Source organism: Tauraco erythrolophus, chromosome 1 (genome assembly GCF_009769465.1).
Source record: "Tauraco erythrolophus isolate bTauEry1 chromosome 1, bTauEry1.pri, whole genome shotgun sequence".
Lineage (NCBI taxonomy): Eukaryota > Metazoa > Chordata > Aves > Musophagiformes > Musophagidae > Tauraco > Tauraco erythrolophus.
This window is the reverse complement of record NC_141465.1, coordinates 60,382,231-60,399,319: the sequence shown is the minus strand read 5'-3', so window position 1 is coordinate 60,399,319 and position 17,089 is coordinate 60,382,231. Positions and strand designations below refer to the sequence as shown.

The following is a 17,089-nucleotide window of genomic DNA, read 5'->3' as shown; positions in this document are numbered from 1 at the left end:
TCTGTATTTTCCATTGGCCATCAGCATTTATGAAACTTAAACTCTTTAGTTTTTACTAAAAACCTTCAGCTAGTTTAATGTGATCGTTTTAAAAAAATAACATACTTGCTGCTCAAGAAATGTGCAACATCTGCAAACACAAAACGTGTCCACGCACATGGACCAGCATTTTTAGCAAGGACAACCTACCAACAGCTGACCAGAAAATAAAGTGGTGTTTTTTATCAAATTCAATACCAAGAACTAAATAAATTATTTGATTTTTATACCATCTTCAGTGCAGCAAACACAGTGCAATGACCCAGTAGCAATTGCAATGACTTTCTTTCCTTGCAGTCCCTGCACTTGTCGTGGTCTTCTAACATGGTCATCAGATCCATGGCCTAACCGATGATAATCTCCTTTACCCCTGCACAAAGAAGATAAAACATTTCAAACCTGTGTTTTAATTGTGGAAAAAACAGAACGACAGACTGTGTCTGATACTTGGCCTGTAGATGTATTTATAAACAGTCCAATAGCAAAACTTTCTCCAAATATTCAACACTAATCATCCTTAGCTCACGTAACATGGATGTGATTCTGCTGATATAGTAAAAATTCTCAAATCTCCCATATGCTGTTCCTACTTACTCTGAGTAGGTGCAACAAAGAGGCAGAAGGATGCTGGGAAGGTATTTTGTTTAGTCCTTTTAAACACTTAAGTCTAGTAGTTTAAACTACAAAATTTGGAATGGCACAGAAAAATAAAAACAATGAACTAAAAATCAAATCTGCAGACTATAGCCACCACAAGCTAGACACAATTTTGGTAATATACGAGAACGTTAATTATGCTATCATATTCCACCCTGCATGATACTTCAGGCTTATATTTCTACAGACCTCCTTGGAACTTCTGCATCTCGCAGTGCTCAATGCCTGAAACGACAACTCTGTGCTTAGGTCTCCAAGACAAAATATTTTCATTTTTCATTCAAATAGCACTATCTAATGTTCCTCAAAATGATAGAACTTATTACTAATCAAGACAGAGGAACTCAAAATAAGTTTTTGATGGGGGAAAATCAAAACAGCAAAGGCAATATAACATTAATACCAGTTGCAGATAAGGTTACAGCTAACAATGCCAAAATAACTAACACAAAATACTTACCACGTATATACTGCTCCAGATTTTGTAAGTGCCACAGAAAATTGTGAACCACATTCTACTTTAACCACTCCAAGGCCTGTGAGGGAATCAATCTAGGAAAATAATATCAAATAAAAGCAAAGTTAATTAAGCAGGCTATAGCTTCGTAGACTGCACTGTCTTAAGTAAAATATAATGTGCAAGTGTGTGTCTATATGTATATTTATAAACTAAAATGTGTACATAGATCATTTAGCAGAATTCTACTCCTTTCATCTTTCTACCATTTTCTAAAACATTAAAAAGCAGCTCAGATTTGGCAAACTGTTGAAGATCATCTCTACTATGTTTTGCCAATAGTTATTCAGTGATTGCTCCTTAATAGGAACAGTAAGGTTCTGTCTTCAAACACTCAACATTAATCATCCCTAGTTAGTATGACAGGGGCGTCTTTCTGCTGACATAGTAAAAATATTTAAACCTTCAGTACACTCTTCCTATTTATTCTGTGTAGGTCTTTATCCGCTTTACCATCAGTCCCATGGGACCGACAATCGATGAAACATAAACAAGCTATTGTCTACTGTGTTACACCGTGTGATAAAAAACTTTTATTTGGGGCAGGTTGGTAGACACCTGTATCCAGACAATAAAGTGTGATTCTGCACTAAGAATCTAAAATCCACTGTGCTCAGGTATATACAGTGACACTCACATATGTTTCTCAAACACAAACAATGTTCACCTTCATATCAAGTGCTGTAATTCAAATTAGATGGCTACATGGATTTAATTCGTAACATATGAAGAAATCCCAAGTCAACCATGCCTTCACATGAAAGGTTTAATATAAAGTAAGATTACTTTTTAATCAATTGATATTCTTTTCTAGAATGAAGTTATGACTTCAGCAGCATTATGGAAATTTATTAACACAAAGAAATATGAATGTTTATTGGCAAAAATCTCACATTTTGACAGGAACCAAAATTAAAATGAGAACTATCACTGGAATCAGCAATGTTCTCCAATGCATAAAAAACCTTCAAGTGCAACTTTAACAGTCAGCACAAAATTTAAAGACTCGTCATTGTAGCCTACAAAGTTAGTTCTTAACAATGATCAGAAGAATCCTGACGTACCACGAAGGGTGGAAATTTGCACATATTGACAAATCTGTGTTCGGTGTTCTCCACCAACCTCACAGCTTCTAAAACAATGAAAAAATTACATTTGAATACCTTCATTGGTACTTTACAGCCATCACTGCCTCCTCTCCCAAGTTTTCCATAATCTCCATCACCCCAGGACCAGACCGTATCATCATCAGTCAGGCACAATGTCTGTGCATCTCCGCTGCCACAGGCTATGTCAATCACACGGTAGCCCTGGAGAGCTTCCACCTGTAAAGAAATCACCCATTTTTTTTCCACAATAAAAGGCTGTCATTTAGATTCAGAAAAGATGACAAACCTAACTTGGATAGGTGCTTCACTGGAACTAAAGGTCTGAAAAACCACAGCAACAAGCAAATAAAGGCAAGTCAAAGGGCTTTGCTCTTTCCAAAGCAGCAAAATGAAAATTATGTATTTTAAATAATGGATTATTCTTTTTAATTGGTGAACTAGTTTTTTGGATCCAAAAAGTCAGGGAAAATAATCCAAACAAAACACGTAAGGTTATGGAAGACTATATTCTGTTAAAATAATTTCAGGCTCTCTGGGTGAGTATTGTATACAATAAGGAAAAAAAAAAGCCTCCTTTTCAAATATTCTTTTACGAATTTACAATTTTCTAGCACTTGCATCATAATCTGAATTTAATCAGCATCCTTTGAAATGTTGCCATCTAGTGATGAAGTGTGGGATTTGGATTCACAAAGTAAAAGGATGGTGACCCACATACATCGCATCCTCCCCATCCTCACCCCTACTTGAAATAGATTCTTACTAGCACAATCCATCATCCAAAGTGGCATGGAACTTCACATACTTCATTCATCTACAGATTATCTATTTTCATACAAACCAAGAACATGGCGGGGCCAAAAGATGCATAGGAAAGGTAGGTAGACCTTGTTTTTTGGGGGGGTCAGGAGAACAAGAACATCTGGATACAGATGATAAGGTCCCAAAGTGAACCAAGAATGTATGATACCTCAATCCTACAAATTCAAGCACTGAAACATGTTAATGCTTGTGTGAACAGAAATATATGCACGGAGCTACAAATAAAAATGACAAAATAATATTCATTTTGATTCAACTAATGTAATCTTATCCTTTGCTGTATTTTCAACAAAACAGGTAGCAAAATGAATTCTCATTTCAAAGGCAGGGCAGTTATCTTAAAACCACTATTCTAACTTAAAGCTTTTACAGTCTAGTTCACAGGAGTATGACAGTCTGAATAACAACTCATCAGCTAATCAGTTCACTCATTCCTTCTACATTCAGTACTGTCCAAGTTCTGAGATCTACCACTGAAGAATCAAATGGAAACAGCTATCATCTTCATCAATAATTGCTTAACTCAAATTTCTTTAGCATACAGCAATTAAATACTTCATAATTACTTAGGTTAAATTCTTACTAACTTTGAATACTGAGGTGTTACTGAAGTATATACTATCATGAGAATTAAGACTATAATTTTAGGAAAAAAAGGAGTTTGTAAGTGACTAAGATACAGTGATACTGTAATCACTGGTATATTTTCCAGGAAGTAAACAATGAGGGGACTCTGTAGACAAGGAGCTCACTTGCTACTTTTAGTACAAACTAATCCTGTGAAGGGGTGGAATTTACTTATTCGGGGGGAGGTGGGGGGGGTGTGTTTAATTTGGGGCTTTTTTTTAAGTTTTCTCTCAAATAAGTTCTTTATAACCTGTCTAGTGATCTCTAACATTTCGCAGCTCCACTTTCTCTTCCGTCTTCCAATCCATTCCTCTTTTCTAAAGCAACTGTTCATTTCTTACAAATACATGCCACCACTTTGCCCTTTCATTCTTTATATGCAGAAATGCAAAAAGTTACGAATCAGAAGGTAAGAACTGGATTAAGACTGTATAGAACCCCAAAGGTTTCTTACCAGTTTAGGTTTTAGTTGGTCCTCACTATCTCCATGCCCAAGGCGTCCGTATCTTCCCTTTCCCCATGTAAAAAGGTCTCCTGCAGCTGTAATACATGCACTGTGTGCTCCCCCAGCAGCAATATCAACCACTTCTATACCTCTCAAAGATTCAATTACACGAGGACGATCACAAGGGCTGAAAAGAAAATATTTGTCTTGACAAACCTTTTAGAATAGACCATTCACATTCATCAATGTATGGAGACAGGTTTTTAAAATGAGTACAAGGACACCTAAATAACTTGCTTTTGCTCCAGTTTAATACCCTAAAGATTTATGTTTAGTTAGTGATTCAGAAATATTTCAGAGGCCTATAAAAGCTAGAAGTATTTTGCCATATGTTACACTACCGCATATGTAGTTTCATCAGGTAAGCTGAAACTACAAAACCACTTCCATTAAAATCTAGTCAAAGCTAAGCATTTACTCTGGAAAATCAGTCCAATTTAAGGTATATTATCAAAATGCCTAGCATAGAATGTACTGTTGCCCCCCATGGACTTCAGCACTCCTTTTTCTTTGTGGACCAGAACATTGTTTTCTTCAACACAACACAACTTCTCCTTTAATGTAGGCAACAATGCACACAGAGATCAGAAGCAGAACAGCAGTTTTGCTCCCTAAAGAGCAAGACAGATCCCAAAGGAAAGCCTTCCTTTCCTCCCATCCCATAAATGTAGTTTTAAGTACTGCTTTTCAACTCTCCTTTTGCCTATCTGGATGTAATTTCTCTCAGCAGTGCAAATGCTTTTCCTGGAACAAGGCATAAAACAAAGTCATCATGCAGATGTAAACGAGAGGGTTGAGCACTGAAATCATCATAAAACTATTTTTATAAACCATACAAGTCAAACCACAGAGACTTATTTTCTTCACCATTCTCAGATATCAGTATCTTAAATACACATCTCGAAAAAAAACAAAATCAAGAAATTCTTTAGCATCCATAGATGTGTTAGAACACAGTATCTAATCAGAGTAACTGTTTATCTGAAAAATATTTTGTGATTCTCCAATTTAAAAAATGTACATCTCCATATCACTAATTAACACTGACTTCTACATATAGGCAATACTCATTATAGTTGCTATATATTTGAAGTGTTGTATAAGTAATCATTAATAGCTTTTAAAAATAACATCTTGAAGTGTTACTTACCTTCGGTTTCCATGACCAAGTTTACCATCTTCTGCCTCACCCCAAGAATAAACTTCTCCCTCAGAAGACAATGCCAAACAGTGCTTTCCTCCCGAGTTCACTGCGACTTTCTTTATAAACACATGTTGAATGGATTCCAGTAAAGTTGGAGTAGAAACTGACTCTGTTCCTCCAATTCCAAGCCTACCACCTGCTCCATATCCAGTGGCATACAACTTTAAAGTGAAGAATAAAATTTAATTTAGTTTGCCTCTTGAAGAACATTCACTAGAGCTGTAGAGAAGAATTCTTAATGAATGTATACGAGAATACATTTAAAGGAAATCCTGAAAAAACAGTTGCTCACATGCCTCTATACTCTCTTCTGGAAAATAAGAATTTTTTGTAAAAAATTTGAAATATTTCTCAAAAAAAAAAGTGAAAATACAGCTACATTCAAGTCAATATGAACTGTCATTGACTTAATGGATTTCACGTTAAATCCTATAGTTGATTTTGTACAAGTATCGAGAAACCACAGCTTTGCATGATAACATTACAAAATCATCTATCACCAGTAGGTCTCTTTCAAGCAGCGCTCTTCTAGTCTTCTCTCTTCTGTGAAATACACACACCTAAACACAGCTGCTTCTTCCCCTCCCATCCCATAAATACAGTTTTAAGTACTGCTTTTCACTCTTTTTGTCTATCTGAAAGTAACTTCTCTCAACAAAATCATGTCAAGCAATGTCATTAATCTGTCCCTTATCCTTCTGTGAACCATTAACAAGGATGACACTGACTGCTGAGGATAAAATCATTGCAGTATCCCACTAGGTGAATGTAACTGTTACAAAAAGCTCTAGCTAAAATTCCCAATCACATCTTTAACACAAGGCTGCCCTCTGTATCAAAATAAAGACTTTTTCAAATTCATGAACTTATTTTTTTCTCCTATACCTTTTACTAAACCTCTGCATGGTGTTCCTTTTCACTCAGGATTTAAGCATCTGCTAATTAGATCCTGCAATATCTAACTTACAGGCATTTATCCAACTGTGAACAATCAGATTCCAATTACACCTCTCCCCTGTCAGAGGGACAATCACCATCACATTTTACTGTCTGTCCTGTTTCATGGGAGTCTGTTACTTGTATTCAGCTTTGTGTTCCAAAAGCTGATCACAGTTTTGAATTGAGAACTAAAATATATGTCTTGTTCCATGCATTTAATGCTATAGTACACTGAATTCCTAGAATTCGCTTGCAGAGTTGGTATAGTTCAGTTTCTTTAAAAAAACAAAATAAAACAACGATAATAATAACAATAATAAAAATCTGTGCTATGCACGTTATATTTTTATTTAGCCAAACCCATTTTGACTGAGGATAAAATATTTCAAGGGAGTCTGACAACCATCCGCTATGTTCTTACTTTCCCATCAGCTGTCACTGCAAACAGAGTCTGTTCACCACCAATTAACTGCACCGGTCTAAGAGTAGCAAGAGCTTCACATGGAGTTGGGACTTTGACTTTTGCCCCTTCAATCCCACCAAGTTGTCCTCTGTGATTATGACCCCAACCATAAATAGTTCCACTGCCTCCCGCTGAAAGTGTCCAATCATCAGGTCGTCTGCAGAAAATGCAAAACAAACAAAATTTTAAAAGAGGCTTTAAAAAGTCACCAACAAAAATGCAGTTTATCACTGTACAATAATGAAGCATCACAAGACCAAACCAATGACAGCTGAAAAAAATAACCTGTTCATCCACTGGACAAGTTGCTCATCCTGTTCTCTCTTAAAGACATCATGGCACTCATGAAGAACATCCATATTTTCATTATCTGCCATTAATTCTCGGATTTTCTTTGCCACCTGTAAAATATTTTGGATTAAACCACATTAGTTGTTTACTCAATTACTCCTATCACAGTTGGCCTAAAATACTTCAAACTCAGTACATCTTTTTAAATGAAACACTTTCATATGTTACATGAACCATTTAAAATATTCCTGCAGTACCTCATCAAGGAAAAGACGAGGCAATGGTGTCCTTTTATCAAGAGCCACAGCAACCCTGGATGCCATACAGTATCTCCTGAACCAGGCCCATTTGTGCGTCTCTGCACAGCAAGGGAGAGTGTCCAACTCCAGATCACAAGCAAGAGCCACAAGCACCTGCAGACAATCAAAAAACATTTTAGAGATGTATTAAAAAGGTGTAATAAAAAATAATACACATTTGATGTAGCTGAACAGCTCAAAGACCAGTAGGGCCTGAGCACAGTCTCAAAGACATGTAACGTGCGAGGGACATTGAGAGTCATCTTTATTACCAGCATTGATGGGACCGTACTCACACTATCCCACATAGTTGTGTATCTAATTTCCTTTTCCAATCCAGAAATTTTCAGAAACCCCCAAATGCTCCTAGATTAATTAATTTTTCTATACCAAATGCCATGTGCTGCACATTTACCTTTCATTTCTAAACTGCAATTGATTTTCGATTTGATGCAATTTCAAATTAATGTTACTGATGAAGACTGAACAATCAATTACTTCTTGTCTGTATAAACTTTTACATATTTTAAGAATTTCTTTTCCTTAAGATAGATAAGCCCTCTTAGTTTATCTGTTACCATATGGGAAGCCTTTTCAGCCTTTTATTCTTGTTGCTCTTCTCTAGACTTCCTCAGCTTGTTTATTTTTACTTTTAAGTGCAGGGTCCAAAACTGAATAGCCTTCATTTTAAGACATTCTTATTTATTCCAACTAGATGTAAATAAAACCTTCACAGTATTTAAAGAAATAAATAGATACAACTCACCGATTAGGACAACTCAGAAATCACTTACCAAGAGGTGCAGTCTACTGTATTTCCAAGATGTTTTTCTAACCTACCTCCCTCTGCCTAGCTAGGTACTCCTTATTTTGCATTTATATATTTGATTCTCCTTTTAGAAGTAGTACTCCAATTTTGTCAGATAACGTTTCTAATACACGACTAGGTGAGTTTACCACATCTCCCAAAAAAAATTTAGAACTAAACTAATGAATTCTTTACTGATTGTAACCCATTACCTTAAAGAAAGGGCTGTGGAGCAATTGTTTGCCACCTCGCACGATGGGGTCTTCGTAGTCAAACTGTCGCTGCAAAGCTTCTGGAAGACCTTTAACCAAAGCAGCTAAAGCACTCCCTGTGAAACTCTAGAGGAACCACAGAACTAGAAAGTTAGTCTTACTCTAAGTATTACAAGTATTGCATTATTTAGATGACCATGACATTAATAATTTCCGAAACTACGGTTAGCTAAGTGAAGTATCATTTCCATCCATTTCCTAATACAAAAGTATTTGTATCACTTTTTGGCAATTCCAAAGCCACATCTATACAGTACTGGAATTAGCCATTTTATTCTAAAATGGAGTACCTTCACAGACTTGCAGATCTGTGAAAGAAGTCTATTCATTTGCACGTTTCCTATTTTGTCATTAACAGTAAAAGGTTGTGAATCAGGGCTAGCATTTTAATTCTTCACATGCATCTTAATGTGAAAAAGACGAAGAGGAGGACATCACTGTCTTCTTACCAAAGCTCGTGTTTCTCCATCATTATCGCCGAGAATCCGGTTGATGTTAATAGACTGGCCAAACTCTGTTGTGAGCAGTTTCCGCAGTCTCTGCAAGGCCCACATTCTGTGGCCAGCAGCTAAGGAAACATATGCACACCAAGAACATAATTATGTAAAACAATCATTTTAACTTCAAACAAATAGACTTAATTTTAAGACTACACCTACCTAAGGCACTCAGTTGAGCACAAGCTGCAAGAGAAGCTGCCAAGCGAGGAACTATACTCCTGTTGGAAGCAAAATTTAAGCGAAAATCCAACAAACATGTAACCAAATCCATTGAGGGACATGAAAGAATGCAACGATCTGAGAGAAGGTCTTTAGGGCCTGCAAGAAACAAAAAGCAAAAATAATACCAAAAAAGGTGGCAAAGATTTGTTCTCAGACTGAAATAAGAACAGAACACAGGCAGGATTTAGCTGACCAAACACAGCAGTCCAGAGCGCTAGTCTGCATCTGCATTCTACCTCCCTTTTGAAGGGACTGGAAGAAAGAGGTACTTTCATGACATAATTCGCCTAATTCCAAAACAGATGCATTAAAAAAAAAAATAAATTTCAGGGGAGCTGTGCCTCAAAAGTATTCTCTCTTCAGTGATGAAGAGGTAAACTAGAGCGATTACGAAGTATTTTTGTCTCTTTCCTATGTACAAGTGCACGTCTCAGGACTTTGTTGAAAATGTTTCCTAAGTATGAATGAAAACATGTTCTTAGTATGAATGTAAATGAATTTTTGAACTTTGACATGGAAGTATCTTGCAATAAATGCAACTGTAAAAAAACAGACAAATAAATTTACTTTTTCGCCTTTCTGTAAACATCATATATGATACCTCACCTGCAGCTGGCATGACAGGGTAAACAGTAAATCGCCATCCCCATCCATTCACAGAGCCATCACTGATGAACTTCCACTTTAATTCATCCCCTGGAATTCGCAATTCGCTAGACCAATCTGACCACTCACGACCTGTTACAGTAGGTAATATCAACATATTCATCTATACTGTCTGAGTCAATGCAAGTCTCATCAATAGTAACTCACCTGCGTGGTTATTTATTATAAACATCACATAAAAGCATTCAAGAAAAAGAAAAAAAGCTATGTGAAGCACATGAACATAAGCATAACAAAGTTACACTAACAAAACTTAAGTCTTAAACAGTTCAATTAGCAGTGCCAACAGATACTCTCAGTACTTTTAACATCATATTCAAAAGACAATGATGAGATCTTACTAAAATCCATTGTCCTATTTTCAAACTATCTTCTCATATTCCAAAAATATATAACAACATGTATATTAAATTAAGCTTTACAGCTTTTTCCAACCAGGAATCCAATCAGAAATATCTCAATAATGAAACATATGCGTATCTGAAACAGTTTTTGGGGAAAACTGAGTCATTAGTAACAGCTCACATCGTAACTGTTCAGAAATGTTAAGCACAGGCAGTAACTATCGAGATCCTTGCACATGATGCAATGTATGAGTAGGTTCAATGTAAAATTTTGAGATTAAAAATATTCCTCTAAAATCTACTGCAAATTAATAGTGCTTAAAAATGAAAACAGAGATATAAGGATAAAAGATGTGGAGATTTCATGTAGTGTCACATACATAGACCAGAGTAGGAAACGGAAGGAGAGAGCCTAGCTATTATTTTTGGCATTCGACAGCAGAAGAGCATTTGTCTTGACTGTGTGAAAGCTCAAATTTCTGTATTACTCAACAAAGGAAAAAAGCTAACAAAAAAAGTATCCTTTTCCAATTGTGTTCCAATTTCTTCAAGTATAGTTTGACTATACAGAAGTTCACATGTGTTGGCAGGGGTGCTAAACTGATTTTCTACACTCTTAACTACTCTTAAGAAGAGCATGACGACGTGCTCTTCTGAGAGATTCTCTATATTCCAAGATGCAGGATCACTCTTACATGTCTGTGTCTAGATCCTACATCTTTTCTAGTTTAAAACAGAATATCAATTTAAATAGGTTTTCCTCTTTTTTTATTGGCATATCCCTCACAATAAGTCAGTCACAGATGGTGGTACATTTCATTCAGCATTTAACTGTAAATCACACAAAGACATTTTTGAAAAGCTCTAGTTCTCATAACCTGATCGGACGGAAACAATTCTGTTGACACCATCCATTATGGTGAGGGGATCATGACGCCGCTCTGTAGAACACTGGCGATCAAATTCTACCCTCAGTCCCTCAGCACCTAAACAGCAACAAAGAGTTTACACGTTTCTACAGAGCAATCGATACCACGAACAAATGCAGTATTTTACAAATCCACATGAAATCACACACAGTTGTTTGGAAGCCATAGTGCTCATTAATGAAAATAACTTCCTTTGGTTTAATGACATTATTTCTCTGTCATTTCTTCTCTTTCAAAGGCTTACAATTATAGCAAGCTCATGTGAGTAGGGGCTAGCACACAGAAGACTATATTCAGAACATTCCAAACTAAAGTTGCAACAGACAAAAAATGTCTATTTACAGTTAAGGCAAATAGCTCTTTGTTGCCTGTACCTTTTGATAAGGACTAGATAACATACTGAAGGAAGCAATGAAAAGACAGCATTAAAACAAAAGAGTTATTTCCCTAATGCTCAAGACTAGAAGACAGGTGTTCAATTACTGATCCTGAAAAAGACTCAGTCCTTCTCAGCTTCGTAACTGAACGGAAAACAGCAATGATATACAGCTGCAGTCACAGCCAGTGAACCCAAAAATGCATATTTCACAGGATTGAGATGTTCACGCAGTATGTAAGTGTTTTAAGAAGTATTTTATTATAGCAACAGGACACATAACATGGCTTTAAAAGTTCAGTGCACAGTTTTGCAAGCTAAGGAAATTTTTTTTGCATGCAGGCTAACTGAATGTTAGTAATGTAACTCTAAGAATTCTATACCTGGTATTTTAACTGTGCCGCTGGAAGATGTATCATCAGTATATGGATGGCTGCTTTCTACCACAACTGGTTGCGAAGAGAGGCGACCACTTTGTGAATCAGTTGCCACATCTTCTAGTTCAGTAACACACAGCTCCAACAACATATCAGCAACCTAAGAAAAGAAAAATAACCACTTCATGAAAAGCAAGTTTGATTACTCCAAGAAATTACTCCAAGTCAACTACCATTTTCCTCAAATTTAAAATAAATAAATCACTTGTTTTCTTGAATTTTGATTCATAAACTATTTCATTCAAAAACACTCTTTTTGGTGTTGTTAAAGCTAGAAAAACTCCTAAAACTAAGAGTCAAACAACCTAAGTTTCCAGTAAGTAAATGACAACACAAATAACTGTCTTTCCTTACAAAAAAAAAACAATTCAACTGTAAAATCTAAACTGTAAAGCATAGACCAAGAGATTAATGAAAGGTGTAAAGTCTCTGCCAATGGCAGGGAGGTTGGAACTAGATGATCTTTGAGGTCACTTTCAACCCAAACCATTCTGTGACTCTATAATCTCCCGCTGTATGCAGTGTTGGTGCAGCCTCACCTCAAGTATTGTGTGCAGTTCTGGGCCCTACAATTTAAGAAGGATGTGAAGGTCCTTGAATGCATCCAGAGGAGAGCAACAAAGCTGGTGAAAGGGCTGGAAGGGACATCCTATAAGGAGCAGCCGAGGACTTCGGGCTTGTCTAGTTTGGAGAAAAGGAGGCTGAGGGGCAAACTCATTGCTCTCTACAGCTTCCTGAGCAAGGGACAGAGAGGGAGGTGCCGAGCTCTTCTCCCTGGGATCCAGTTATAAGGCATGTAGGAATGGTTCAAAGCTGCACTACAGAAGGTTCAGACTGGACATTAGGAAGCATTTATTTACAAAGAGGATGGGTCAAACACTGCAACCGGCTTCTTAACCAGGCAGTTGATGTCCCAAATCTGTCAGTGTTTAAGAGGCATTCAGACAATGCCCTTAACAACATGCCTTAACTTGGTCAGCACTGAAGCAGTCAGGCAGTTGGACACGATGATCACTGCAATTCCTTTCCAGGTGAAAGAGCCTATTCTATTCTGTTCTAAATATTTCACTAGTATGTAATAATGCAAACCACGGTTTAGGGAGAAAATTCCAATACTACTAATTTTTAAAGTGCGGTTTCAAATAAAACTTCCAACTCTTAAGGTAAAATACTCCAACAAACACAACAACAGCAAAAACCACAAACAAAAAAAACCCACCCACAAACACACACACAGTTATTCAGTTACTCACTATTAATGTTAAAACAAAAAAACCCAAACAGAATTAATGTATAAGTGCATATACAGTGTGCATCTAATTGGGACGGGAGAGGGACAACTACATCTCAAACCCAGAACATGGGTATAAATAGCTGATCGTTATAAGGGCTTTGAAAATTTGGGCTGGAAGGAAGAAAGGCCGGGGGCGGGGGGAGTAACAGTTTGAGAACTATCATTCAATTGCCTCTACAGGAATAGCATCAGTTTGGCTCTCCCACAATCCCAGTTTACTTGGACAGAGATACCATAAGACTTCATTGTTTACAACTGACGCTGTCTTGTCATTTCTGTCATTAATAAATAAAATTTCTCTCAGTTCAATGAACACTCCTTAGCAAACTCATTATTCATTTTTTTGGTTAGTGAAGCCAAGTTTAATAAAGCTACAAGAAACATTAAGCAACTTTCAGTTCATTACTGTAACCAGATATTCTATAAACAATTTAAGATCTGTAACATTCTTTCATATAGCTGTTGCTATCCAATATTAAAGCATTTATTAATTCTGTTTGTCAGTTGTCCCAAAACAACACACACCCATGGATATTTTGTAAATAGTTAGAAACTTCCATGTGTTAAATGTAAATCTTAAAAATTATGAAGAACTACTACATTGTTAACAATATATTATATTTTAGCTAGCAATGATGACTGCATCAATTTGAGAAATGAAATCACATGCAAACCAAAACCAACATGGTATTCTTTAAACTAACATTTCACAGATCCAGGAAATGGAGCTTGATTTAATTCAGCTTCATTCCAATAACCACAACCACTTGTCCAATACTTAGATACAGTTCATTAAGTTTCTACTTTAATGTCTAATTGCAGTATGACAAATTGATGAAATAGTCTGTTACTGACATTCATAGCACATGCATCTATTCATGTAATATTTCCATTAAAATCATTAAGGTTCACATGCATTTAAGTTCAATTCAAATTTTCATGTTTATTAAGTTTCGCAGTATGTTGAACTCCACTTCAAATACAAGAAAACATTCTAGTAAGCTACTAATGAAAAGGACATCGTTAAAATGCAACAGAAACAAAACCTGACCTGCGGGTAAGCTGTGCCCATACCGGACAGCACAGCCGAAAGAACATCTCTTCCCTTTTCGCCTGCTCGGTTGGACACAGCAAGCTTTAGCAGGTCCACCATGACTCGCGTGTCATCTGGTACTAAGAGACTAGTAAACTCATCCAGGTACTGTGGTTCGGGGCCAGATACTTTACTTTGACTTTCTACGTCCTACAAAACAAATGGCAGAAATATTAAGACAGTGAAGATGAAAGAAGTGTCTCACTGAATTCAAACAAGTTAACTTCTCTGAAGAAGTTTAAAGTTATTTTAAAACACAGTTCGTAAATCTAGGATTACATGGCCCCCAAATTAACCTACTGTTAAACCCACTCCTCAAGTGAAAAAGCTTTCCTAAAACTAACCTCATTTAACATTGGACAAGAAAAAAATAAATAAAATTCCTCTGTCTATGTATGGATTTAAAAAAAATGCAGACATTTATAAAAACTTTAAAAAAAATCAACAAAACTGCTTGATAAAAGCATGTTAAGGACTTAAGTTTTAAAGATGGTATTGACAACATTACTTCTTTGGTTTTTGTCATGGTTTCTGCAATGATACTGGCAGCTCCAGGATCATCTGTGACTGGAATGAAAGGACGGGAAGAGGCAGCAGCAGCCGAGGGAGTTACAGCAGATGGCGTCACAGCATCTTCTGAAGAAACCACCTAGCCAAAACAAGTAATAACTAACAAAAGCTGCAATAACATACTGTAAAAGTGTTAAGAGTCTAATTATTTATTAGAAGGGCTTATGTTCGAAGACTGCAGCAATTTAAAAATATCTATAAATTTGAAATCAACAGATTCACTCCCTGTATTTTTAGCTTCTATTTTATGTTCCTAGCACGGTAAACCAGTCAACACCCCTCTCAAAGCCAGCTGCTACAAAAACATACAGTAAAACTCCAGTGCCTGTAGAAAAGACTACAACGTAGAAGACAAGCCCTAACAATACATGTAAAATTAATAGTTTGTTAAAGGAAGAGATTTCTTCAGTAGCAAGACTTTTCTTTCTTCTGCTTCTGTTAGCAGATGAAAACAGAGCAGAATTCCATTCAAGCCCTCCTGCCTACATTAGTTGATATAAGTTTACAGTTACATTACATTAAATAATTGTAAAATGTCTCTTAGTCTAGCCTTTTTTTTTAAAAAAGATCACTCTTGTAAAATGAATTTACTGTCTCGTCAAATAGTTAATATTTTCATGTTAACTCTAAAATACTAGTAGAGATCATCACAATTGCATTTAAATGACATAGTGCATTCTGAAAGTTCAAAACTGATTTCACACTAAAAATCTAGTTTTTCCAAATCTGACATATCTAGCGTACTCACTCCTGAAATTAGAGCATGAAAGAACTATTTAATCTCTGCTATTATCAATCTAAACAGGACAGTATTTTTCAGTTTTTTTGTAAAATAACATGGGAAAAGTTCATTTGACACTTTACCTCTCCTCTCCTGTCCTGCCATGGGTTTGGGCTCAGCCTCTCTTCTATATCTCCTACAAGCACACACTCATCTCCATTTGCGGGGCTTCCTGTAGAAGTAGCATCTGATGGAGGGGCTGGCGATGAAGAGGGACATTCCACTGGTGCAATCATACTTGCAGGCATCAGTGCTCCAACCACTGCATCCCTGAAATAATTTAGGACAAACTAACATTAACCTAATTATACTCCCTTGCTGAACTTAGAAAAAACGTTATCAGCTTGTCTTAATAAAATAAGGAAAGGCTTCCAAGCTCTGGAATTTAAAGAGCAGTTTATCTCCATTCTCCTTTGGGCCTGATGTTTAAATACTGTGTTTTAAGGCTACTATTTTACATGAGTTCTTCTTCATAAATTTCAGCATAAATATTCTGTTGTCTACCAGAGTAGGATCTCTGTTGTCTACGAAACAGGGTCTCCGTTTTCACTTTGCCCCCTACTGCTTCCTCCACATCATCTATCATGATTTACTTACTTGATTTACTCGAGCATTCCTAAATAAACAATTTTTTTCCCAGCCACTGTGAGCTTCTGACAAGAAAACAACAGAATAAAGCTAACATCAAAAGAAAATTTAAATAAAGCTTAGGAGGAGTCCAAACTTTATACTTGACTCAAGAGACCCTAACAGATGGTAAGCTATGTCATCTTTTACTCTGCAAAAGACAAGAATGTTTGTATGCCTACCTGGCATACATGATTTGTAATGCCATCAGTATATGAGATAACGCCTGCTGTTTGGCAACATTCCCATCAAGCGATAGGAGAATCTTAGCGAGGGAAGGGCGATTCGGCTTGCAGCTGTTTACCCCACTAATTTTGTTACTGGCAGCAGAAGAATCTGCATCTGAAGGAACACCTGGATTGAGGGAGGAAAAAAAGAGGTGGTGAGCACTTTTTAATGGTATAATACATAACTGGAACTGATTTATCTAATTTCTTGTTAAGTTATAACGATGACTAAAACTAACTCTATAGTAGAATCTTAAACTGCTGTGCCTACAGTTACAACATTAAAGTCAATACTGAAGCTTTGCAGCAAAGCCTTTCACAAAATAGTGTTTACCTTGATATTTACTCATGGAGATTACAGTAATATGAATATCAATATTTTGGTGATCAGCATCTAAAACAAGTTTTACTTACACAGAAATTTCTCCGATAGTAAGAATATTTATTAGGTACTCCTAAAAAATACCAATC

The 17,089-nt window shown here is 36.4% G+C and overlaps 1 protein-coding gene across 5 annotated transcripts in view; it reads right to left on the bottom strand.

Moving 5' to 3' along the window:
* The window catches only part of HERC2 (HECT and RLD domain containing E3 ubiquitin protein ligase 2), a 116,868-nt gene that overhangs the window by 18,390 nt on the left and 81,389 nt on the right, over positions 1-17,089 (bottom strand). For 4 of the 5 annotated variants that reach the window (XM_086619248.1, XM_086619255.1, XM_086619234.1 and 1 more), the window contains 18 exons: positions 16,574-16,745; positions 15,848-16,034; positions 14,922-15,062; positions 14,372-14,563; positions 11,973-12,126; positions 11,163-11,270; positions 9,881-10,012; positions 9,212-9,370; positions 9,002-9,120; positions 8,493-8,618; positions 7,431-7,586; positions 7,168-7,283; positions 6,841-7,039; positions 5,427-5,641; positions 4,226-4,403; positions 2,377-2,538; positions 1,157-1,248; positions 270-409 (listed from right to left, as the gene is read on the bottom strand). In XM_086619248.1, the coding sequence (XP_086475374.1) occupies positions 270-409; positions 1,157-1,248; positions 2,377-2,538; positions 4,226-4,403; positions 5,427-5,641; positions 6,841-7,039; positions 7,168-7,283; positions 7,431-7,586; positions 8,493-8,618; positions 9,002-9,120; positions 9,212-9,370; positions 9,881-10,012; positions 11,163-11,270; positions 11,973-12,126; positions 14,372-14,563; positions 14,922-15,062; positions 15,848-16,034; positions 16,574-16,745 (2,748 nt within the window). The remainder of the gene's footprint in view (positions 1-269; positions 410-1,156; positions 1,249-2,376; positions 2,539-4,225; positions 4,404-5,426; positions 5,642-6,840; positions 7,040-7,167; positions 7,284-7,430; positions 7,587-8,492; positions 8,619-9,001; positions 9,121-9,211; positions 9,371-9,880; positions 10,013-11,162; positions 11,271-11,972; positions 12,127-14,371; positions 14,564-14,921; positions 15,063-15,847; positions 16,035-16,573; positions 16,746-17,089) is intronic. The other variant, XM_086619241.1, reaches the window with a different exon arrangement.